Source organism: Pisolithus orientalis (assembly GCF_024613125.1).
Source record: "Pisolithus orientalis strain OTSU chromosome Unknown F5J12scaffold_3, whole genome shotgun sequence".
NCBI classification, from domain to species: Eukaryota; Fungi; Basidiomycota; class Agaricomycetes; order Boletales; family Pisolithaceae; genus Pisolithus; species Pisolithus orientalis.
The window spans coordinates 502140-528110 of NW_026260784.1; the positions used below are offsets into that span (position 1 = coordinate 502140).

Consider the following 25971-nt stretch of genomic DNA (forward strand, 5'->3'; position numbering starts at 1 on the left):
CACTCCACCTCACACACACTCTCTGTCTGCTTTGCCTCCTCCCACTGACAAGCCCTCTCTGCTGTGAGTCAAAGTGTGGTTCAGTGGTGGAAACCAACCAGAACCAACACAAAAGACAATAAGAGTGAGTGGTTGTGTGCCTATGTGGTACCTGGATGGTGGAACCTTAAATTTGGGAGGGTTTTTGCAAGCTACAGCACTCTATTCTGCCTTTCCCTGTTGTACTCACATACTATGCCTCACACCCAGTCCCTTCCCCTTCAGATCCCCCACCATGTCTCGTCTGTCAGATGAGCTGAGGTTACTGCAGCCCTTGTCAACCTTGACTTGGGCTCATGTTCAGGCCTTGAGCCCATTGAGGAAGGCAAGGACCACCCAATGCTGGGAGGTTCTCATCAACCTCCACTGTGAGCTCCACTTGTTCTGGCTGCAAAATTTTGTGGCTGGACTCCTGGTGACTTAGTGGATGGCAATGTCCAACTTCATTCTGGAGCAGCTGCTGAAGCAACTTCAGTCACACAAGTGATTGACTTGCTCCCAGTGGAACATCACCAGTCACTCTTCCCTGAGTTACTTCAGATCACAGACAAAGTGACTAAGGCTGAGTTGGTCACTAACCAGATCAACTGCCTTTGTGTAGATAAAATTGCACAGCAAATTCCTAATTTCCTACATAGCTGTAAGCTGCACACCGTCCAGTTCTCAAAAAGTGCTTGGACCACTCTCCCCAACCTTAGCAAGGTTGTTGTTGAGGGCCATAAGGAGTACCTCTTCGAGCTTCTTGATGCTATCATTAAGGAGAAGGAAAAGGAGGAGTGCCAGCCACAGGCCAGTCTTAATATCATTACCATTACTAATCATCTCTATGAGACAATCACTATGGTGCACTCAGACCTGGAGAAGTCATGTATGATTCCCAAGGATACCAAGAAGCTGTTGAATGAGGCTATGAGGGAGGACAAAGAACCTGAATTAATTCCTGCCCCCCATGTTGAAGCCATCTATTCCTCACTGTTGCACAAAATCCCTAATCTCATAACCCACATCATTGTCCTCTCACACACTTACATGGTCACTGAGGAAAACAAGCAGAAAAAGAAGAAGGAATTAAAAGATGTGGCCACTGCCACTGCCAGGGAATTCATTCCCAATAAAAATAAATCCAGCATCGCTAAGATGGTCATGGCACAGGTCAAACAGCAGATGAATGCAAAGGTGAGAATTCATCATAAGACTTATCCATACTGACACCAATTAGGGTCCCAAGCCTGGCAAGGGTGCCAAGGGAGGCAAGAAGAAGAAGGACACTTCTGGGGGAAACCCCAAGAAGAAGAATTCCAACAAGTAGTCAAAAGCCTTGGACTCGAAAAAGGCAAAATCAAAGAAGCAGAAGAATGCCAAGTGCTCCAAGGGCAAAGGCAAAGAGAAAGCTTCATAGAAAATGCCTTCGACTACCTGGAGGGGGTAAGTACTGGTGCTATTAGGTTTGAACATCCTAGCACATATCCTGACTGGTTGCTAGATTTGCCACCATTCATCACTGTCTCAATAATTGTACAAACCCTATGTCCCATAGACATACTAGAATGTAGTCTACTTTTACACCATGTACATGTTGGTCTGGATACTCCACTTACATTGGAAGATCTTCCAATGTATTATACACTATCTTTTGGGTGGAAGTGTCTACTTCCCACCATGTCTGACATGTCTTTGCTTTATAATGCATGGATGAACCTTAAAGAACACCTGAGATGGTGATTCTACCATCTAGAAGGTGCCATGAGTGAAACCAACCCCATAAGAGATGTTGATGAACCTGACTTCGATCTAAGGCAGTTGGCTACTGCCTTTAATATAGACAATAATGAAAATCCCATGATTGGATGGTGCCTGTTGGAGGGAGATGCTTTTGTCACTGAACAGTGCCACACCATAACCCCACAGCATCAACAGTCCACCAAACTTTCGAATTCTCTCCAAACCATCAGGCAGTGGCTTCACCACCATGAGTTAATGGTCCTACCTTTGGACAAAAATCTGGGATGTACTGTAGTCATGGTAAAATGGTTTGAAAAACAAAACATACCCTCAACCTCCTTGAGAAGGAAAACTCAGGATATGTCAAACTTGATTTCACCACCTCCCTGGAAATAACTGGTCACGATATCAAAATGCTGTACAGATTAACAGACAAACTTTGTGCACAACTTCCCAAGTACAGACAATTATGGAAGTTTCTACTCCAGCATGTCCCCCCACAAAAGCGCAGTGATGAGTACATCCCATGGGACATCTGGCTTAGAATGGTCAAACTACCACAATTCTATGGAATTCCGAAGATCCATAAGAATCCAGTAAAAATGCGCCCTATTGCACCATGCCACTCAGACCTAAGAAATCCAATGTCAAAACTAGTCTCCAAAATCTTAAAGCCCTTCATAGAACAATGTCCATACATATGTCAAGGGACCAAGCAGTTAGCCCAAGAATTTTATAGTACAGTTCTACCTAGAAATGCAACCCTGTGGACAGTTACCAGTGATATAGTCAATTATTACCTGAACATAGACTGCAATCGGGCAGTAGAAGAAATTTCGTCATTAACTAATTCAACCACTGGCAATTGGCCCCTCCCTTATCCAGAGGACTTGCTTATCCCCAAGTTGGGAACTGATCTGTGGGAGGACATCCTACATGTCGGTACCACTGGCCTCATTGTCAAATTCCACAATTATAGGTATTTACAGACCACCAGAATAGCTATGGGTGTTTCCATGTCTCCTGATGTTGCTAACCTATACACAGCATGTGCTGACTTTACCTGTGGACACAACTGAGATGTTCTATTTTTATGTAGATTTATTGATGACATCTTTATGATCATCTGCACTGACTCTGCAGAAGAAGCTACATACTTAGCAACCCACACATGGTTCCTAAGAGGTTGTGAAGTTGACTGGGCCCTGGCCACTCAGCATTGCATTTTCCTAGATATGCAAGTCTGGTTGAATGACAAAAACTGGATCCAATGGAAGCCATACTGGAAGCCCAATAATCACCTTGAATGAATCCCCTGGGACTCAAGCCACCCCATTGATGTCAAATGAGGCACCTTCATCGGAGAATTGTCCCATCTGGCCATGTTGTCTAGTAACATTGAGTACTACTTAGACACCATTAAATTTCTATTGAACCTGTATATTTCACACAGGTACCTGGCTTGACTTGTAAAAACATGGGTTAAGAGGAACTGTACCAACCACTGGAATAAGCACTTTGCACCAAAGGGAGATCCCGAACCAGTGATCACACTCAAAACTCAGTTTAATGTAATGTGGGATGAGTTCAATATCCACGAACTTAAAAATTGAATAATGTTCCCAATTTACAATGTACATGACTTTTGGGTAAGTGGTGGTTTGGCATCATGTGACAAACCACTGCAACTCCCAACTCACCTACCAATTCTGTTTGAATGGCCTCTGTCAGCTGATCTCCTTTTTTTGGCCCCTGATTGGGTCTTGATCTACTGATGTGCCTTCTTTCTTGATGTGGATGGCCTTGAGGAGAAAGATGCCTGGCTTTTTGATCCAGGTGTGGCATTATTTGATAACACCAAATGGGTCATCTCTAGAAAATGAACATGTAATCTGGGCCACTTCATCATGTTGTGGAATAAAGAATGGCTGAACCTTATCACCAGAGTGTACAACCCTATGCCATCAGCACAGGAGTTATTACTGGAGCATGATTGGGTCCAGACCAAAAGAATTCAAAATCATACATGAGCTATGTGCAAGGTGGAGCTGATCCTGGAGGAGTGCAGTTTAAACTCTATGTCAGCCTTTGACAGTCTGGCTATTGACTTAGGGTTTATCGTAGCAGATCAGGAAACACATGATGTCCTTGAGGAATGGAGATATTCCTGGATAACTGCAGCAGAACCCTGAAGGAATGATCTGGTTTCACCACCAATTTCAAAATCAAACCTTTTTATGACAACCTGTGGGAGTCACAGGGACAGCAATCAAAGGCTATTTGTGAGCCTTATTTCCTATTGGATGATTGTTAACTGCCCTCTTGCACATGATAGTGTATCCTATATTAAGTTATAGCAATGACATCACCAATGATGCAATCATTGATAAGCACTAAGCCTGCCCTAAAGTCATTGGGTGTATTTATAGGCTTGGACAGTCCACTGAAGAGCTGCATTACAGTGAAATTCCTTGGTGTCCAGAGCCTGGACACAAAAATTTGGGCTTTCCATACTGCAGCATACATTTTTTATTTTTTCTACTCTGGCACATCCTCCTAAGTTACCTTTGCATACCAGCACAATGCCCCATGACAACCTCAGAGGCTCATCTGGGACATTCTGCCCTCTGCAGATGGTGTTGCAAAGGTGACCAACACTATGTTTTATGTGGGGGACTTTGAGATATTGGCTTGTCACACAAGTGTTCAAAAACCATTTACTTCTTCCTTCATACAGTACAAATTGCTTGAGGTATAGACATAAATTGATTGAATTTATTATTGCAATTTTCATGGAAAATGTGGAGGCCCAGGTGGGTCATTCCCCTGGTGACTAGTGAGATGTCCCAATACAGCAGGATCAACATTGCAAAGATGTACATGAAAAGTACTATTGTATACTACTATGCATGGTGGGATGGGAGGGGATGTATAGGTTGAAGGATACTTTGTGGATTAAACCTGTCAGAGGAGCAAGGGGGCTAGGATATCTGCAGCTATTTTAATGCTAATATAAGCTACACTTTCAGGAGGAGGGACCCCTGCCATCCAAGGCAGTCTTGGGACATCCCAAATAATTGCATTTGAATGGATGGATATGTGGGAAATCCCATCTGTCCCAGGGCCTAAAAATCTGCATAGCCCTGGGACATGACCAGATGTCCCTGGGCAGACCTTGGTCTGGGAGGCTATTAGGCTGGATGGTTTGGAGAAACTATTCAGCCTAAATGCTTATGAAAAATGGTTACCTGAAGTGGTCAGGATCACCATCAGGAGCATTAGGGTCAGGGTCAGGTCCATCATCTCAGTTACAAGGAGATGGAGTATGAAAGGTTGTTGGGTGGAGGTCAGAGCAACCAGCTTGTGAAGTGCTTTTGCCTTCAGTATGAGAGCAGCATCGAGCAGAGAAGGATTGGAATTGTTTGATGACCAAAGGAAGACCACACAGATTAGCTAGCACTGCAGTGAGGTTCTCAGTGACATCTCTTTGGAATTGAGCTCAAGTTCTCATAATGGCATAAGTTTTTTGGAAGACAGAAAATGAGACCATACAGGCCTACTCTGACCAACTCCAACACTAGATAGAGTCTGGGGAGGGTTCAGAAGCAAGTCTGACACAGAAGAATAGAACTCTGACTGGCAGAAGGTTGGCAGGGACAAAGTCTGCCAAGACAGAGGCAGAGTGGAGTGAGGGCAATGGGTTTAGCTCATGTGCTACCCCCTTGCATGAATCCTAGCCCTTGTATTTCAGAGGGAGAGAACAGATGGATAGTCAGAGGTAACTCCAACAGACAGAAGACAGAAACAGAGGGAGTAGGAAACTAAATTGATATTTGTACTGAAGAACAGTGGAGTATGGTACATGCTTTTATACTACCATGGAGGTACAGTAATCAGAATCAGAACTGACATACAGAGACTCATAAAATTTCAAGTAAAACTTCCTAGACAATGAATGAAGAGAAGATGTGGGACAAAGGCCTGATCAAGTGCATGAAGTTTGTAGCAGAAGTTGAGTTCATAGAGTTCCCATAGAAGGGAACATGTGAAATGAAGGGGTGGGTCTGAAAGGCTTGAAGCCTGGACCTGCACAAGATAAGTATGAAGAACAGACTGCCAACTTTGTGGATGCACTCTGGGTGCCAGAGGGCAAGCACTCTGTGTCAGTACCATTGAGGAAGTCCCTCCACATCTGAGGGGAAGGGTTCTTCTGCAGAGACCAAATGTCAACTCAATTCATCCAAGCAGGACAAGCAGAGAGCCAATTCAACATGTACATCTTCTTTTGCTCAGGGGTGGTCACATTGACCAACAGTGTGGGCTTCGGAAAGTGATAACCAGGGTCCACAATACCTGACTTGACTCTGGACATATCCTTTGGAGCTTTCCTCCAACCCAATGCAAACAGACTGTGGGGCTTGGGAATTTCTGGAAGATAAGGTTCTTCCCACCTTGCCAGGTCCCCACCACCTGATTGTTTTGGGTGCAAAGCTACAAGTTGGTTGGGAACAAGTAGAAAGAAAATGTTAAGTCTGGTTTGTCACTGGTCCAAAGCCAGTCCAGAGTCTGGTTGGGGGTCAGGGGGTAGACAAGATACTAGAGGATTGGACTATTGGACTTAGTGACTGAAGTAGCAGTGCTATTCCCTTGTGTGGGCTGCAGTCTGGTTGAGAGGCAAAAGATAGAGGAGACTGGGTTTGATGAAACTAGAATGATTTCAGACTGAGGCTAAAACAGATTATCCTATGGCTTAAATACTAAAGGTAAAGTAAGTGAAATGTAACACTGGTACAGCAGTGATTGGTAAATGGATTGTTAAGTAGGATGTTACAAAGAATATTATCAAGCAAAAGTATGAACAAAGGATTTACTGGGAACCAGGGCAGGACTAGTGGCTGGGCCAGGTATTTCACCAGTCTGGTACCAACTGAGTGGACAACTCAATTGGGCACTGCCTTGCAGTGCCTCATGAGCTAACACATTTCTGGGTTGAAGGGTCAAGGCCAGGACTGGGGCAAGGGTTGGACAAGACCAGTTGAGACCATGGTAGAGCTGGTCTAGGGTGGTCTAGACATGGTCATGACAGTATCCCCCTCTTGGAGCCAAGCCCATGAGGCTCCAATGAGGACAATGCTGAGAACAAAAATTTGGTGTCTGACCTTGAAAACCAGTGGACTTAAGACCAGTCCATCTCAGGTTTGGCTCCCCACTTTGACATGTCTATTTGCCAGTCCAGAATGCCATATGACCAAGACCTGCTGCCTGACCTGACCTGGGTGACAAGTGAAGAGCTGCAGGTGGGCAGTGACAATGATGACCAAGCAATCTGGGGCAAGTTGGCTGAGTGCAAGAGGTGCAAGGCAAAGGTGCAAGAAGATGCCTGGCTGGCTGAAGAAGCCCAGTTGGGGGCAGAGAGACAAGAGCAGGCCTGGCTTGAGGAAGAAAAGGCACATGCAGAGGCTGAGGCACAAAGGGTAGAGGCCATGTGCAGGGCTGAAGAGGCCAGGAAGGCAGACAAGAGCTGGTGGGCAGAGGCCCTGGTAGGTGGGTCAACCAGGGCCAGGTCAAATGTCAAGGTGATGAACCCCCAGTGAGTACCAGCTGAGCGACCAGTAGACCACTGGCTAATGCCTTCCCAGGTGTCTTCATTGCACCTGGACCAACACAGTCTGCCTGTGCAACACTGACAGCAAGAAGAAGCACCTGGCCTGTAACTGGTGCAAGGAGCTCAAGGAGCATTGCCAGTGGCCAGTTGAATAAGCAGCCAACTATATATTATGTACCTGAAGAATATATACTACAGGACTATTAGCTGAGTGTAAAGACAGGATGTGGAAAGTGCTCACCTCAGTTGGGTTAAGCAGCCAACTGAGGTGTGACTATGCTACTCGAGTGTGAAAATGAATGTGATTATGTAATATGGCTAAACACATACCATAATACTAAGTGGATGAAAGCATAATGTGAAAGGCAGAATATACAACACTCCCCCTCAAACATCACAGAATCCAAGCTCATAAGCAGAGTGCTTGGCTTTGATGTTTGGAAGAGCCTTGGTAAGGGTATCTGCAACCATACTGCCAGTAGGACAGTAGATGAGGCAAAGTGAGCCATTACAAATAGCATAGCATATAAAATGATAATGAATGTCTATATGTTTTGTATGGGCATGGTAATTGCCATGGTGAGCGAGTGTGATTGTGGACTGATTGTCACAATGGATTATGGTTGGGAGTGAGAGTGGGCAGAACAATTCTTGGATGAGGCAACAAAGCCAGATGGCTTCTTTCACTGCATGAGTAGTGGCAATGTCCTCAGCTTCTGTAGTAGATAAAGTAATGAGTTCTTGTTTCTTTGAGGCCCAGGAGATCACTCCACCATTGAGCAGGAAGGCATAGCCAGAAATGGCATGCTGGTGCTCCTGTGAGGCGCCATCTGTGTCCGTATAGCCCTCAAGGCCATACCTATCACCTCTGAATGTCAACATGAGCCCTTTCATGCCTAAAAGGTATCTAAATATCCTTTTTACACCCTCCCAGTGTGCTAACCTTGGATTATTGCAGAATTGCAACAACATCACAACAGCAAAAGCCATGTCAGGGAATGTGGTGACAACTAGGTGCATCAGCAAGCTGACAGCTTGGCATTATGGCATGTTTTTCATGCACACAGCCTCAGCATGCATTTTTGGGCACTGGGCAGTTGAGAATTGGACTGAGGGGTCCATAGGCATTGCAATGGGCTGTAGATCTACAAAATTATATTTTAACAGCAGAGAATTGATGTAGGATGCCTGCAAGAGTGAGAGCATGTGTGCCAAGCGATTATGCACAACTTTCATTCCAAGTAGGGATGAGATGGGGCCTAAATCTGTTAATTTGAAGTTTGTGGCCACTTCAGATTTGAACCTTTTGATTAAGCTAGGGTTATTGCCAGTAATGGTGCAGTCATCGACATGCAATGCAAGGAGTAGGATGTCCTGGCCTGTGTGCATGAAGAAAATGCCCCAGTCAGCTTCAGCACGATGCATACCAAGCATAGCAAGTGCAGTGCATCCTTGCTTTGATCCATAAAGCACTGTGTGCAGGTGGGTGACAGGATTTTTATATTTGCTGTTAACTGAGAGTCTGGTGTCACACACCAAAGGTGTTTGGTGAGGTGGACATGGATGCAGCTGATGAATGGAGATGAAGACAATAGCCCTCATGCAAAGAAGGACAGCCAGAAATGTTGGTAGTCACCCCTTGCACAAGAATGAGTTGTCAATGCCAAAGAAAAAGAAAGGAAGTGAGTTAAGCACTGAAAAAAGTTCTTAAGTGCCCATGTACAGCATTCCACTTTTCAATGTATCTCCACCAATTCCACAGATACTGACACCATTGCCACACTTACTTGTAGAGCTCAGCCATGCAATCGTACCTTCCAAGATTGGAAAGGATTTGCACACTCCACACATTTCTACAGCACTCCCTCCAAAAGATGCTCATTTTGCCAATTCTTCTGATATGGCCACCTCCACATCAATCATTTTGCTTGTCCCCTTTGCTAGGGACAATGGCTACATATATCTACCAGGAGTTCCTACCAGCTTCTGTCCTGAAGCATCCTGGTACATCCCATCCTCATCCACCCCCTCTCAGCCCATCCAGCTTGGACAGCACATTCTTTCTGTCAGTATGACCTCTAGGAGGATGTTCTTTGGTCACCTCAGGTCTGTCATTCACTTAGAAAGGTCTTATGTGGTCATTTCAGTCTCTCCAGTCCAAGAAGCATATGGATCCTTCCTCCCTGCTCCCTGCAACATCTTCATAATGTACTATATTGGCATCAGATCAGTGCTGCCTCTCTGTCATCCCACTTTGGCCCAGAAGTGATCTCTTCAAGATGTGACATGCACAGCCTCCCCCTAATGTGATTCCAGTGCACTTTCCCAGTTTCTGACATTACTTGACTCATACTTTGACATTCTGACTGTCTTTGACTCACCTGTTGCCAATACTTACCAATCTTTTGACCTATTCCTTGCTTTTTGGCTTACTTATCCTTACCAATGCTCACCAATGCTTTCTAAGACAATTACCCACTGCTTACATTCCTTACTCATCAGTTACCAATCACTTACCAAGTGTTTGCACCTTGTTTTCCATAGGCAATGCCCCTGTACTGTGTATAAATCACTGTACTTGGATAGCTGAATGAGCCCCTCTTGCTTGCATTTTATCATCACTCAGTAAATCTTTCATCAGCTGCAATAGTTGAGACTTTATTAAGGGTCTAATTATCATCTACTTCACTCATCATTGTCTTTCATCAATATATGTACTTCATTCCAAGTTCTCCCTGAGCTCAGTGCAGCTCAGAACATTGAATTAAGTTGTCATCCATCCTTCTGTAGGCTGACAGCAGTCTACCCTGTCACATTCTATTGCATTCTTCCTCCCTCTTCATCAGGAGCACCCCCAACCCTCAGCACTTGTCTTTGAGTGCTGTAGCTCACAAAAACCCTCCCAAATTCAAGGTTCCACCATCTAGGTACCACATAGGCACACCACCACTCACTCTTATTGTCTTTTGTGTTGGTTTTGGTTGGTTTCCACCACTGAACCACACTTTGACTCACACTGGGTGGCAGTTGCATGTAGATTACTTCCTCATCATCCAACTTCCCATTTAGGAAAGCACTCTGGATGTCAAAAACATCAACATCCCAGTTGTTCTGCACTGCAATAGCAAGGATGGTGCAGATAGATGCCATGTGTGCAACAGGTGCATAGGTATCATAGTAGTTGATGTCATGGACCTGTGAGTAGCCTTTTGCTACAAGTCATGCTTTGTATTTTTCAATTTCTCCCTGCATGTTGCACTTGATGTGAAATACCCATTTACAGCTGAATGAGGTAAGTTCTTTATTAATTGCTTCCTCCCACTTTGACCAATCAGGTCTCACACAAGCATCTTTGATCGTGATGGGATCTGTCCCTTCTAGCTCTGTAGTCCCAGCAACCAAGGTGGAAACTTCATCATCATCTTCATCCATCACCCCCATCATGCCTAGGTTTTCTGTCTCTCTATTCTCCTCTTGTTGCAAGCCTGGTTGTATTCCTCAAGGTAGTGGTAGTGTAGGTAGTGGGATTCTTCCATCATATGTACCCTCAGCCTCACACGGGTGCCATACATACATATACTGACTTGACATGTGTGTGACCAGAGTGATGGGTGGGTGCTGCAGGTTTGAACCTTGGTCCAAGGTGGTCAATGGGAGTACTTGGTGTCATAGGTGCGCTTTCTGTGGTTCATATGGCATGCTGATTGCTTTTACCAGCTATGTGTGAGGTGGATGATGCTCCCTTGTCATCTGTGATGTATTTCTCCCCCTCAAGCTGCATGCTGATAGGGATGGTGACCTCCTGTGAGCTGAATCAGACATTTCATTTGACACCCACACATCATGAGTCCTCAAAATAAATTCTGTGCACATTTGTGTCCCTATCAAAGCCCAGCCAGCAACCATCTTTTGCACACATGTCTAGTTTCAAACCATCTGCTGTGTGGACTTTGACATGGCAGCCCCAGATTGGTAGATTAGATAGATCTGGTTTCTTTTTATACAGCATTTCATAGGGTGTCATTTTGTTGAGTGTGTGGGTGGAGGTTTGGTTCTTTAACCAATTCACATGCATATGGCTTCTCCCCATAGCAACTTTTGGAGGCCACTTGCATTTAGCATGGTGTGTAAATGTTCAACAAGTGTGCAGTTCAGCCTTTCAGCAACACCATTATGCTGTGGTGTATTGTGCACTGTGAGCTTCCTCTCTGTTCCTTTTAGCCTGAGATGACATGAAAACTCTTTGCTTAGGAATTCCCCACCCTGGTCCAAGTGAAGCCTTTTAACCTTCATGTTGAACTGCATCAGCAGCCAGGCTTTGTACTTCTGGTAGGACTTGAAGGTTTCATCCTGTGACTTTAGGAGGTGCAGGCTTGTAAAGTGAGTATGGTCATTGGTGTATGACATGAAATACTGACTCCTTGCATTTGTTTGGACAGGGGATGGTCCCCATAAGTCTGTATGGATTTTGTCACCAACCTTGTCTCAGTGCAGGGGATCTTGGATTTTTCCTATGGCTTTTTGGGTTGCCCTGGCATACTTGCATGCATTGCAAGATTCAATTGTTGCATGGGAAGGGTCTAGGCTTATTCTGGTTACAATGCCATCCTTTAGCATTTGTTTAATAGTGTCCAGTGATATATGGCCAAGCTGCACATGGATGTCTTCCATGGTAAGAGTTGCTCTCAAGTTTGCCAAGCCCATGTAACCCTTCTGTGTAGCTTTGGTTGTATAGAGGCCATTGCTGACTGTTACTTCCCCAAGGAGTTTCTTTTGTCCATTACAGATCTTGCAGCATGAGTCATGGAAGAGTATGGCATATCCACTTGCATCCAGGCAGCTAATGGATACCAGGGTCATGCCAATCTTAGGTGTATGCAGAACATCCTTCAAGAGGATACAAGTGGGCAAGTTGCCATTTGGTAGGGATATGTACACATCTCCTTTTCCAATGGCTTCAAAGGTTCATTTGTCTGCTGCAGTAATGGGTTTAGGAGTATTGGGCTTATAGTTGACAAAGTTTTCTTTGTATGACAACATGTGATGAGAGGCTCCAGAGTCGTATAGAGTAGTGTAGCTTGGTGGTCTTGTGTACACACTAGTAGTGAATGTCTCTGGGGATGGTTGAGCTTCATCGACCTCAGCTTCATAGCTGTCATTGATATGTGTGAGCCATACCCCATCTGGGTCATTGCCACTGTTGTCCTTGGCCACTGCTGTGCACTCTTTTTGCTTCCCTTTGTTTGGAGACTTCCCTCCACTTTGTGAGTCATCCCCACTTGACCTGCATTTGCAAGCTCAGTGCCCACATTTTCCACATTTGTAGCAAGTTCCAGCAAACTTCTTCTGCTTTCCTCCAGCTGAGTATGCCACATTGTCTGCATCACTAGACTTCTTCTGCTTTGTGGCACAGTGGTCATACTCATCTTGTACTGCATCCATGAGAGTTGCAGTTGTTAGGGTAGTGGAGGTGGAAACTTTTGCAAGTGCAGACATTGCTCTGACAACAAAGTCATAAGAGCTTGGGAGGGATGTCATGACCATAGCCATGTAGCATTTGTCTGTTGGGGCTTGGCCCATTGAGGCAAGTTGTCTGTTCAGTTGCTGCATTTTGTCAAAGTGTTCCCTGACATTTCCTTTCTCTGTGCATTTTATAGTTTGGAGCTTCTTCAGCAGTTTGACCAATACAACATGAGAGCGCTTCTCAAAGAGGTTGGATAGGTATGTCCAGATGTCAAGTGCAGTAGTGAGACTCTTTATTTGGATGAACAGTGTGTCAGGGATCATGCCAGTGATTTGTTGCTTGACAATGGCTTGGCTGAGCCTCCATTCTTTTAGAGTAGATTGGTAGTTTGTCACTTCCTTTTTCTCCTCTGTGGAGATAGGTATCCAGCTCTCACTCTAGTTTGCTAGTGTCTTGGGGTTGACTGGCATTGTCTCAGTACCATCTATGTACCCAAGCAGCCCATGAGCATCCAAAGACCACATTAGCCTGTCCTTGTATGTTACCCAGTTCTCTCCATCTGCTGAGAGCTTTTGGACCTTAAGGAAATCATCTCCAAGCTTGGATGTGAACAACATGTTGCTACAAGTTCCCAGTTAGTGAGCACTAGGGCTCATAACCTGTAGAATATATACTACAGGACTATTAGCTGAGTGTAAAGACAGGATGTGGAAAGTGCTCACCTCAGTTGGGTTAAGCAGCCAACTGAGGTGTGACTATGCTACTCAAGTGTGAAAACAAATGTGATTATGTAATATGGCTAAACACATACCATAATACTAAGTGGATGAAAGCATAATGTGAAAGGCAGTGAAGTCTGAACAGAGGATTTGGGAGACCATTGAATATTTAGGAATGGCATCAATGCCTCTCATGAAGCTGGAGGTTTGCAATGTGGTCAAGGTCATTGTAGAGGAGATGCATACTTGACAGCAGTTCTCAAATAATCACCATATGAGAGTACATGAGACAACAGGTTGATCATGTTAGAAGTCAGAAGACAACTGTCTCAGGACACACCAAATACCACTTTTTGTATGTACTCATTGAAATATACCTTCCACTGAGTGCCATGAGGCACTTCCAGTCACTGAAAAGCTTACCATGGACATATATTACTGAGCCCAGCCCATGATGGATTACAGCTGCAGAGTGTCATGACCCCTAATGTCTGAATATATCCAGATGCAGTGGTAATTGAAACACCATGGGGAATGGTGTGGATAAATAGAGACAGGATGGTAGAGCACCTGCCTACCTCCTGAGAAGAGGACAATATAGTAAGAAGTGCATCACTCAGAATAAATGAGGATGAGATGGATCTAGACCCTCATCAAGCAGAATGACCTGAAGTCACAGGTGGGACCTGGACTTGGTCACCAATTTATGGATTGACTCACTCCAAGCATTGCCCTGAATGCCAACAACACAGGGAACACATTGACAAGGCTGTAGCTGAGGAGAATACCTTGCTCACCATCACACTGCAGTTCCCTACACAACTTGCATTCTGCAAGTACAATAGGGGCTGGGAAGACTGTGACTGGCCCAAATGGTGGAGGGGCATGGCCTGAATATCAATCGCACTCAGTGTGCAATATGTGCGATGGCTAGTTGCATCAGGTCCCTTGAAGCACAATGAGTACAAGCATTGTGTGATATCCAATGCTTGTGCACAACTGTGCAGACCAGGAATGATATTCTTGGGGAGCTGTATGATCAGCTCCATACAATTTAATGTCACAGAAGTCATCCTAACCCATATAACAATGAAGTCAGGATATACCCTGATGATATGGTGGTGGAAACACCACATAGAGATATAATCATTGAGGGACATCACATCCATGATAACCCACATATGGCTGCAATGGATTTGCAACCAATAGCAAAGCTGCTGACATGCACTTTTTGGTATGTGATGCATACTAAGCAGGAAGTGGGAACCCACCTGCGAATCACACCAGAATTGTGCATGTGCATAATGGTAGATACTGTCATAAATGGCTGTAAAGCCTACATGATGATCAACACCAGAAGCACTGGAAACTTTGTGAGCCCAGCTTTCACCAAGGTCATGAAGATGAAAGTGTTTCCACTCAATCAGCAGCTTATGCTGCAATTGGGCTGCATAGGTAGCTGATCGAAAATTACACATGGAGGACTCTCCATGATAAAGATGGGCTGCCAACAGACCAACTGTTATTTCGATGTGGCTAATATCAATCACTACGACTGTATTCTAGGAATCCCATTCCTTAGGTGGCACAAAGTAGTGCTTGACTTCACTGAAAAGTTGATGACAATTGCAGGTGAAAAGGTCCTCATGCTCACAGAGCCTGAGGTCGCCAGAGAGGGGCGCCCATGCCCCCCTAAAGCCACCACCTCCTTGAGCAAATGACTAGCACACCCTGCAAGGCTGTCACAGCCTCATGAGGGCTTGCCAGGGGGAGGGCAGTTAGAGTCAAAAAGTGAGCCTACACTTGCAGTAATAAACCAATACAAAAAAGAGTGTTGGGGGAAAAAGATATACCTTGCCTAAGGGAGTGATGGTTCAAAAGGTTTAGATGAAGGTTTGAAGGTGTCAAACCAAAATTACCTCCCTTATGGGAGGTAAACCACAGGATTCCCCTGATTGATGAGGACAAGTGGTACTTGTACCACTTGCCTCATTGCACTGATGCACTGAAGCAACAGTTGTTGGATAAAATCCATCAGTACACAGATGCAGAGTGGTGGGTGCTAAAAAGCATCCCACAAGCTGCACCTATGCTGTGTATACAAAAGAAGAATGGCAAACTACAAACAGTCATCAACTGTTGTAAAAGAAATGAAAACACAATAAGGGATGCAACTCCCTTCCCTGATCAGGACCAGATCAGGATGGACATTGCTAGAGCAAAGTATTGCTCAAAGATTGACTTGTTGAATGCATATGAACAGGTACACATTGAGCCTGAAGATGGCTGGAAGACAGCCTTCTCAATGATTTATGGCACTTTTATAAGCCAAGTCATGCAGCAGGGGGATTGTAATGCCCCTGCAACATTTCAATGCCTTATGACTGTGATCTTTAGAGATCACATAGGATGTTTTGTATACATCTACCTCAATAATATATTTGTCTACAGTGATACACTGGAGGAGCATGAGCAGCACCTCCAGATAGTGTTTGAAACACTATGTCAGGCCAACTTCTTTCTCAAAAGGGAGAAGTGTGACTTATACACCAAGAAACTCGACTGCCTTGGGCACATAATTGACACCAAGGGCATGCATGCAGATAGAGACAAGATGTCTCAAATTAGGAACTGGAGAGTACCTAAGTCGCTCAATGAGGTGCAACAGTTCATTGGTCTCATCAAATACCTAGCACAATTTATGCCAGATATATTGGCATACACAATGCCATTAACTGGGATACAAAAGAATGGACATGAATTCCTGTGGAGGGAACTCCATGACCCATGCTTCCAGATGATTAAGGACCTGGCCTGCAAGTACCCATTACTGTGGCCAATAGACCCAAGGAGGGAAGAGCCAATATGGCTTGTCTGTGATGCATCACTCTATGGAGTAGGTGCACTGTACAGGCAAGGACCCAAATGGAAGACCTGCTGACCAGCAGGCTTCATGTTGAAAAAGCTGAGCAATGCTCAACAAAACTATAGGACCTTTGAGTGAGAGACCCTCACAATAATCAAAGCTTTGCTGAAATGGGAGGATAAACTCCTTGGGTTGAAGTTCATGATAGTGACAGACCATGAGGCACTGGGATACCTCAAGACCCAGTGAAAACTGTTGAGCCAACAGGTATGGTGGATAGATTATATGTCATGCTTTGATGCAAACATTGTATACACCAAAGGTTCTGAGAACTGAGTGGCAGATTGCCTATCCCATTACTATGAGGAAGAAGGAGGAGACATCTCCAATGAGAGCATCAAGTGGGCAAATGCTGACATACACCTGGACCCAGAGGGAGATTGACCTCCCTCAGGACAGATGGCAAGAGCTGAGACTATCAGCAATGGAAGAGCAGGGAGGAACTCTTCATAAGAGTAACCAGCTAAAGGAAAAATAGGAGAACTGAATCCTGGAGGCTCAGGAGATGGCCTCAGCTGCAGAAAGGAATGACAAGGAAACCCCTCTCGCAATTGCAGAGGAGGATCCATCGATATTTGAATCTGCCAAGGCCTTATGAACCTCGCCAATAACCTACAGAGATGTGCCAGAATTCCTGGATGCCATCCATAAGGGATATCACATCTGCATACTCGACAGTGCACACACACATCATGCAGGCAGGCCCTTCTCAAGTAGCCCACATACTTAATAAAGATAACGATGGATTGCCAAGTATGTTTCATTCAACCTATGATATACCTGCACTTAGGGCTGTTTTCTGTACAGCTCCCAACATTTCTCACTTGTGATGCATGGATTTTGTTGATCAGGATGTGTGGGAGCCTCATGGAGATCCTGCTGCACAAAGTGGTGAGTGCATGAACTCAGCACTACCTGGTTTCCAAGTGCACCATACTAAGTACATACATGCTTGATATGAATAGATCAATCAAATGTCTCCATGGCGAGTAATGGCAGTGACCGAATGCCATCCCCTGAACAGCCACCTGCTGACTTCAAGACTGAGTTCCATCCCCACAGCAATACCCCATCGCTTTTCCAGTTGCAAGAAGAATTTGGTCAGCATGCTACTGCTACGATGGCCCCCAATCCACACCCATGGCACCCATTTATCGAGGAGGGCGACTACTTGTTTGCTGAAATAGCGTTGCAAGCAGGCCTCAATGCATTGCAGATCAATGGGCTGCTTTCCCTCATTTCATGCATCATCCAAGGAAAGGCAAATGTTACCTTGCAGAATGATGTTGACCTTCAACATGCATGGGACAGGGCAGCCATGCAGGTGACACCAGTACATTCTTTCTCTTCATACACTGTGAGCTTCTGTGCATTCATCCACAAGCTTCTACTCTAGTTTACATGACACAATGTGACTGCACCTTATAAAGGAGAGAACTTAACATTCCCAGTTTATGCATGTTTGTTATGGGAGTGGGCTCTTGATCTCTTATCGAACCCCCTCCTTGCACTTCACTTCATCTGGGATGCCCAACGGGTCTTCAGATTCTACTCAGAACCATGGACTGGTGATTGCTGGTGGGACATTCAAGTATGTTGTAATAACCTGTATACTTTGTATATACTGTGTTTAACTTGTGCTTGCTTCTAGTCTCGTTTACCTCAGGTTGAAAATGCAGCCCCATTTGCTTTTATCCTATATGCCAACCGAACACGTCTAAGTTCCCATGGAACTGTCAAGGGTTATCCTGTCATAGCTTGTTGTGGAAATCTGCCCATGAACATCGGGAATGGAGAGCACTTTGGTGGTGGATGTGTCATCGGCTGGTTGCCTATTGTAAGTTACTGAGTGCAGGCTTCAGCATCCTTGCTCATGTATATTATGCAAGGTTCCCAATGTGAGTCAAAGTCAAGCTCTTGAGATGCCTTTCAAAGAATCTTTCATCTGACAGATCAGCATTGAAGTACTTGAGGAGATCAGCCTTCAAGTTAGCCCAGTTAGGAGCATAGTAGTGCGCCATTCCTTCAATAATCTCCCTAACCCAAGCATTACAGTACTGGAGGATCGACTTGACCATTTCCTGGTCAGAACTGACATTATGGAAAGCACAGAGTCGCTCATAGTGATCCAGGAAAGTGCAAACATGGGTATGATCTCCTTGGAAGAGTTCTGGAGCAGATTTCATGCCAAGCAATGGCAAAGTAAGGACAGAGTGAGCAGGAGGAACAGCAACAGCTTGAGGAGATGCTGAAGGCATGGGTGGATAAATAGTAGAGGTAGCAGATGACATAGAAGCGAGATATATGGTGGATTTACAGGCAAGATTTGATGAGATAAGGAGGATAGGAGTTGGGATGGGAAAAGCGATAGATTCTGGTGATTATGACGACCTAGGAGGCAGGAATATGAAGGATGTGAACGCAAACAAGGTTTTTCTTGATCCAGGAATGACCACCCCTTGTGGTGGGCTCCAGATGTGAGTCAAAGTGAGGTTCAGTGGTGAAAACCAACCAAAACCAACACAAAAGACAATGAAAGCAAGTGGTGGTGTGCCTATGCGGTACCTAGATGGTAGAACCTGTTCTTTGGGAGGGTTTTTGTGAGCTACAACACTCAAAGATGAGTGCTGAGGGTTGGGGGTGCTCCTGATGAAGAGGGAGCAAGAATGTGATAGAAAGCGATAGGGTAGACTGCTGTCAGCCTACAGAAGGATGGATGGTGACTTAATTCGATGTCCTAAGCTGTACTGAGCTCAGGGAGGGCTTGGAGCAAAGTATATGGATGATAGATGATGATAAGCAAAGTAGATGATAGCTAGACCCATAATAAAGTCTCAACTATCAAAGCTGATGAATGATTTACTAAGAGATGATAAATTGCGAGCAAGAGGGGCTCTCTGATGTCTTCTTTTTTTTCTTTTTCAAAAGATTGGCAAGTATTGGCAATAGGTGAGTCAAAGACAGTCAGAATGTCACAGTATGAGTCAAGCAACATCAGGAACTGGGAAAGTGCACTGGAATCACATTAGGGGGAGGCTGTGCATGTCACATCTCGAAGAGATCACTTCTAGGCCAAAGTGGGATGACAGAGAGGCAGTGCTGATCTGATGCCGATACAGTACATCCAAAAGTGGACAGGGTGAGTCAGATGTCAACAGGGGTCAAGCTTTGGGGGTCTGTGGGGTGACAGGAGCATAGGGGATCGCAACTTTCCCCCCCAAACCATCCTCTCAGTGAAGCAAATAAAAACTTCATGGATGAGGCTCTGTTGGAAGAGAGGATGAAGGGGGAGCATCTTCTGCTGTATCTTGCAACAAGGAGGCAAGATGTGCATCATACTCGTCATGGATGTGATCAGGGAGAGTGGAGAACAGTAGATTATACTGTAGCTGTCGCAATTTTGGAAGAATGATGGACGAGACTGGTATGAAGACATTGCAGGGGGCAGGGAGGAAGGATCCATATGCTTCTTGGACTGGAGAGACTGAAACAACCACATAAGACCTTTCCAAGCAAGTAACAGACCTGAGGCGACCAAAGAATGTCCTCCTGGAGGTCATACTGACAAAAAGAACACACTGTCCAAGCTGGATGGGCTGAGAGGGGGCAGATGAGGGTGGGATGTACCAGGATGCTTCAGGATGGAAGCTGGTAGGAACTCCTGGTAGATATATGTAGCCATGGTCCCTAGCAAAGAGGACAAGCAAAATGACTGATGTAGAGGCAGCCATATCAGAAGAATTAGCAAAATGAGTGTCTTTTGGAGGGAGTGCTGTAGAAATGTGTGGAGTGCGCAAATCCTTTCCAATCTTGGAAGGTAGGATCGCGTGGCTGAGCACTACAAGTGAGTGTGGGAATGGTTTCGGTGTCTGCAGAATTGGTGGAGATACATTGAAAACCGGAATGCCGTACATGGGCGCTTAAGAATTTTATTGGCACTTAACTTGCCTCCTCCTTTTTCTTTGGCATTGACAACTTGTTCTTGTGTGAGGGATGACTGCCAACATTGCTGGCTGTCCTTCTTCGCATGAGGGCTATGGTCTTCACCTCCATTCATCAGCTACATCCATGTCCACCTCACCAAACACCTTTGGTGTGTGATACTGAGTCTGCCAAAGAAGAGGGGAAGACCAGCTACATCAATTACAAATGCATTATTTGGCATGAAGCATTCCTTTGTATCATTGATAGACTCGCCAAACTCTCACAGCTAGGATACAAATATGAGTGCTATGACAAGATCACTCAGTGGCTCTTTCCCTTGATTCTCATCTTATCTGCTGATTATGAAGAACAGTAAGTCGAGGGCACTACAAGTGCCCATTGACATACTAATAACTATGTTGACATTAGATGCATGATGAGCCTAATTTGAGGCATGAAGAGTAAACATCCATGCTCAGTTTGTTTGGTTCCCCTTGAGGATTTATCCCAGCTTGCCAAATCATTTCCAACGCATACCATAAGACAGGCAAAAGAAGCCCTTGCCATCTATCAGGAAAAGAAGTCAGCTGGTGAACTGATCCTCAAAGCCCTTGGGCCTCAGCTGGTTGTGGTGAGTTTTGTATTTATTAGTGACTCTTGCCAACCACGTAACCAAATCACAAGAATGTTTTCTGGAAGGTTGAGAACTCGGAGCTGGAGGAAGCTGTGAGCTTCGACTGCCTCCATGCTCTGCATGACAGTCTTTTTGGGCACCACTTACTTGAAGAACTCAAGATTCTTTTAAGCAAATTACCACGTAAGTATGCAGTGCAACTTGAGGAGTAGTATGTACTACCCTCTATTTACTTCGCTAAGACATCCTAATCCTAAATTGAATGCAGGCTTGCAGCATTTCCAAGTTGGCGAGGTTTGGCACACTTCAATGGCATCCTACATGTAAGCTATGCTGATGGGAACAAACTCCGAGATCTCGTGCAGGTGAGATTCTTCTTTTGACTTCCCAGTATAAGCTAACGAACTCACAAGCAAACCTTCTATGCTGCTTTGAATATTCTGACAAATGATGTAAGCTGTGAAGGCTACCAGCTCCTACGGATGCTCCGCAGCTACTTAGAATTGGACAGTCTCATTGGGCTGGATGTGCACACTGACAAGACCCTTGAATTGATAGAGAGGGAGCAGTTGGTTTTCAGGAGTGAGCTAAAGGTACATGATAATTCCTTGCTGTTTGAGTTCACTGTTGATCCCCTGCTCTGACCTAGGCATATGTCTCCTGTGTGGCTAATGGTGAGCTAGCAGAACACCTCAAAATGGAGTGGAATTTTCCAAAGGTCCATCTTTGGAAACATGTTGTGTGGGACATTCGGAATAAAGGAGCAGCCCGTAACTACAGCACTCGGCCCAATGAGAAAATGCACGGCTCACTTAAAGATGCATATCAGGACTGCTCAAATGGTAAGGACATTGCCATTCATGTGCATCCAGCTTCTGCTCTTCTCATCTCACTCAGTCCTGCTGACCTGAAGTCACATAGGTCCTTCATGTCGACCACCACCACTTAGCCATGAAACTAATTAGGAACCAGGTGGATGCTGAAGCCAATCATACACAGCAAGATCATGATGATGATGATATTGATGGCGGGGGTGATGAGGATGTCCTCATGAGTTTCAGTGAGCACATTAAGCTCAGTTCACCATGGTCACCAAAGAGCATTCAATCGATCATTTGTGATCATGCTTCACAGCAAGAATTCCAAGGTTTCCATCAGAAGTTTACTCGGTTTGTCAATCAGTGCCTTCCTATCTACCTCAATCGTGACCAGAATTCTTGGAAAAATATCTTGTTTGCCAAAACATTCCAGGTACATTTTGCCATGTTGCATAGTAGTCATTACCCCATCTCACAACGACCTACACATGTAGTTGCAGGAACATGCTTACCTCAAGGTAAATTATGAATCAAGGATGGACTGGCAGCAAGCTACCGACTACCTATGGTGCAACCCTTCGTTCCATGGCAAGCCTTGTTATGACACTGTCCTCTTTCAGCTTTCACATAGTGAGATTGCTTTTGCTCACTTGGTATTCATGTTTTCATGCAATATTCCTGACTTCAGCACCTATCAATTTGCTCCGTTTGCCCCTATACAGCCAACATCAATGTGGCTTGCAACTCCTTTGACAATGCCTTCAGGCTCACACGTGTTAAAGCATGTCCCCACACAGCATCGATATTCATCCCCATCCGGTCCATTGTTAGGGGAGCATTGCTGTACCCTGACCCCAAATATAAAGACAAATATTTTGTGGTGGAGCACATCGATGGAGACATGTTTCGTCACATCAACGAGTGGAACAGGCATCATCTAGACCAGGAGTAAGGAAATGTTATATCATACTTTAGATAGCTGCTCTCTTTTCCTCATACCAATGCTCTGTGCTAGCGTATTCTGAATCTCTCACTGGATCTCTAACAATGATACGGTTTATACGGTTTATCCTTCAAATCGTTGTCGCTATGTTTTGAGTTACTAATTCCAATCTCTTGAGTCATAATATTGCATGTTTACTGATGTCATGTCAACTCAATAACATCAAAGCAGTGGTGGTGGGGCCTTTATCTGGACTACAACAAATGGTATTACTCCTACAGACACATTCAAATGGTGAGTCTGCTCTTATTGCCATTCCGATTGGTTCTCCTGGCTGCCATTCTAACTTGGTATGCTCTACTGGTAGGTAACAGCGAGGTAAGATACCTCAACAATGTTGCACCAGCATAAATGGTTAGTCAACTTCATTTCCATCTTTTGCCTCATTGAACACCCTTGAAAAGGATCTGCTCAGCGCCAACATTTAGTACGAGGACCTCACCCCCAATTTGTTACACACCAGTCATGGAACATCAGCTGCAACCTCAACTAGGTTTGTTTTACCAGTTTCCAGTGATGTCCAAGGATTTTACTCTAGATATCGATGCTGTGGGCCATGATAGCCTTGACGAGAATACCAATAATGATGAGGATGTCCTGCATGCAGCAAACCATGGGGCAGCCAGAGGTGCAGGTGCTAACTTGGACAGGGAACTCGATGAGGTGCGAAGGGTTATGGCTACCCCTGCACTGGATGCAAGCCCTGCTGAGTTGCGCCAGGTATGTGTTCTGACCTGCCTATGAAACTGAATATTACTGACTACCACTACTAGGCACTGGGCCAAGCGCAGGTCTCCTTTAATCGCCTACGAGAGGAACTAATAAAGACAAGGAATGAGCTAAATGAATTTAAGGCTAAGGTAGCACCCAGAGCACGATCCCGGGCCCTCAAGTCGATCGCTCAAGGCCCGCTGGATGCCACCATCATCACCCTAGCAAAGAAGTATGCTTACTTTTATCACTTATGGGTCCCTAGCAGCATCTTCCCTCTTCGTGCGTGCCCTCCCAACTTTGATTTACACGATCTGATACATTATCAAACTCCTGAGTCCAAGGCCATTGCTAATGGTGCTGAACTTTACCTTATGGTTCCCCCTGAGCTTCGGGCTCAGACTATGAAGTATGAACACTTCGAGCAACTTGTAAGTGAAGAATACCTAATCCAGCAAACGATTGCTAACTATTGCTTCTCACAGTTCACATCTACGGTGAATGGTGAACATGGCAACATTCTTAAACCTGTCAAGGACTCCGTCACACAACTCTTCACTCATTTGAGTCCAGGACTGGATCCAGTGGCACTCAGCAACTGGAGAAAGAGAATGGACAATCCTGCCTTTTTGTCACTCCTCAAGCGAAACCCAGCAAACCATGATGAGGCGTATACACCACTCGCACTGATCCTTTTTGAAGACCTGTCAGCAATGAATGTCTCTGGCCTCTTCAAAAACAAGGCACTCACTCAAGTAAACCACTTCCTGGCTGAATGTATTGGACATGCTCACAGCTGATCATCTTGTTATATTAGATTGCATGTGTGTTGCACTTCGGAAAAGGTGTCCTGACAGGCAAGAAAAAAGGTGGTCCACCTGGCAGGGGTCAGAAATTGAAGGCAACAACAACACCAGAGGGCATCATCGCAATTTGTTGTACATTCATGAGTCAAATTACATCCTACCTGTGCTGACAGCTGCCCACTCATCATACATTGCTAGGCCCGCTTCCTGCTCTCTGGGGATGATGAATTCTCATCTACTGGTAGTCAAACCAGAATTTCATACGAGAAGGACTTCAAATTCTATATAGAGCTGCTCCAAAAACAGGAGAACAAGAAGTGGGCTTTGGGGATCTTTGAGCACTTTGATAATGCTGTCTTTGGTGCAAACCGATGTGATGGATCCCAACAACCACCTCCTGAAGCTGAAGATTCTGTTGAGGTGCCAAGAAGCTGGGAAGATGATATCTTGGCACAACTTGGAAGTGTTGGCAGGACTGCAGAGGTAAAATTGAACCCTCCCACTGTCCCTGTCACCAGCCAGTCAGCTACACACCCTTCCATTCTCACTAGCACTATTCAAGCTGAAGACTTCCCTCCTCCTCAGATACATACGAACTCGCTCGGTGCTGCCAGCACTGCCTGGGGGAATGGCACTTCCATCTCTGGTGCTATTCAGCTAAATACAAACCTTAGTATTTCTGTTCTAGAGGCTGGGACCATCTCTCCTTCGCAGTCAGTGATTGTGTTGGCAACTAGTTCGGAACTCTCCCTTCCCCTCTCTACTCTTTCTCTCAGCAGCTCCTAACTATCTGTTTCGACCCATCTGAATCCTCTTGACCCCCTTGTTGTCATGCCAGCCTCAGTGAGCGGCCATTCCTCCAAGGCCACTAAGAAAGGCAAGAAAGCAACCCAAGGACAGGCTAAGGTGACAGAGGAAGGCATCGGGGCTGTTCCAGCAAGGGTTACCCATGTTACTAGACAAAAGAAATAGTGATACCTCCACTACAGCTCATATAACGTTTCACACATACTGACTATTGTGGTGATACGTAGTTTCTTTCAATTGCATGTCCGCTGATCTATCCTGAACATGCAGACTAAGTGAGGCTCAAGAACGCTAATTAACTGTCTCCAAACAGCACATTTGAATGGTTCAGATGGACCTGACTTCGCAGTGATCAGTATATGTCAAGCTCATCGATCTTGAGGAGTAAGGATGGTTTAGGTCTGTTCATCATCAGACATGAAAGGCGAGCCTGAGGTAATGTTGACAGAATGGGGCCACTCCACCCATCTTACCCAGTCAACTGGCCACTCAGTTGCCATTAGCTGATGGCGTGTGAGGGGGAAGAAAGCCCAGTACATTTTGCGAGGTGCTGCAGGGGCGATGTGACTTACCCCACAAACAAAGAACCCGCTGCACCCCAGAGAAGATTGTTTTCCAACAACCCTGTCGCTCAAACACTTCATAATGTACAAGACACAATTTATCAGAGACGCTCATGCCAAGATGGTCACTCCGGATGATTAGAAGGTTCTGCTTAGCTCACAACCTCATCGTCATATCAACTTGACCACTCATAACCTCAGTGGACTCACACCCTCGGATCAGCACTGCA

The 25971-nt window shown here is 45.1% G+C and overlaps 3 protein-coding genes across 3 annotated transcripts; all 3 read left to right on the top strand.

The window, feature by feature from the left end:
- Window positions 1–274: 274 nt before the first annotated feature.
- F5J12DRAFT_888316 (uncharacterized protein) lies at window positions 275–1348 on the top strand (the record flags this gene model as incomplete). Its single annotated transcript, XM_051747246.1, has 3 exons — window positions 275–407; window positions 464–1215; window positions 1259–1348. The coding sequence occupies 3 exons, from the start codon at window positions 275–277 to the stop codon at window positions 1346–1348; spliced, it is 975 nt and encodes a 324-aa protein (XP_051604101.1).
- Window positions 1349–17308: 15960 nt separating this feature from the next.
- F5J12DRAFT_779655 (uncharacterized protein) lies at window positions 17309–17871 on the top strand (the record flags this gene model as incomplete). Its single annotated transcript, XM_051742405.1, has 2 exons — window positions 17309–17366; window positions 17441–17871. 2 exons carry the CDS (start codon window positions 17309–17311, stop codon window positions 17869–17871), a joined length of 489 nt encoding a protein of 162 aa, XP_051604102.1.
- Window positions 17872–20853: 2982 nt separating this feature from the next.
- On the top strand, window positions 20854–25157 carry F5J12DRAFT_888322 (uncharacterized protein; the record flags this gene model as incomplete). The annotated part of the gene is made up of 11 exons (XM_051747247.1): window positions 20854–21030; window positions 21084–21220; window positions 21302–21398; window positions 21447–21626; window positions 21683–21895; window positions 21955–22284; window positions 22346–22369; window positions 23362–23574; window positions 23628–23996; window positions 24051–24320; window positions 24570–25157. The coding sequence occupies 11 exons, from the start codon at window positions 20854–20856 to the stop codon at window positions 25155–25157; spliced, it is 2598 nt and encodes an 865-aa protein (XP_051604103.1).
- Between the last annotated feature and the right edge of the window lie 814 nt (window positions 25158–25971).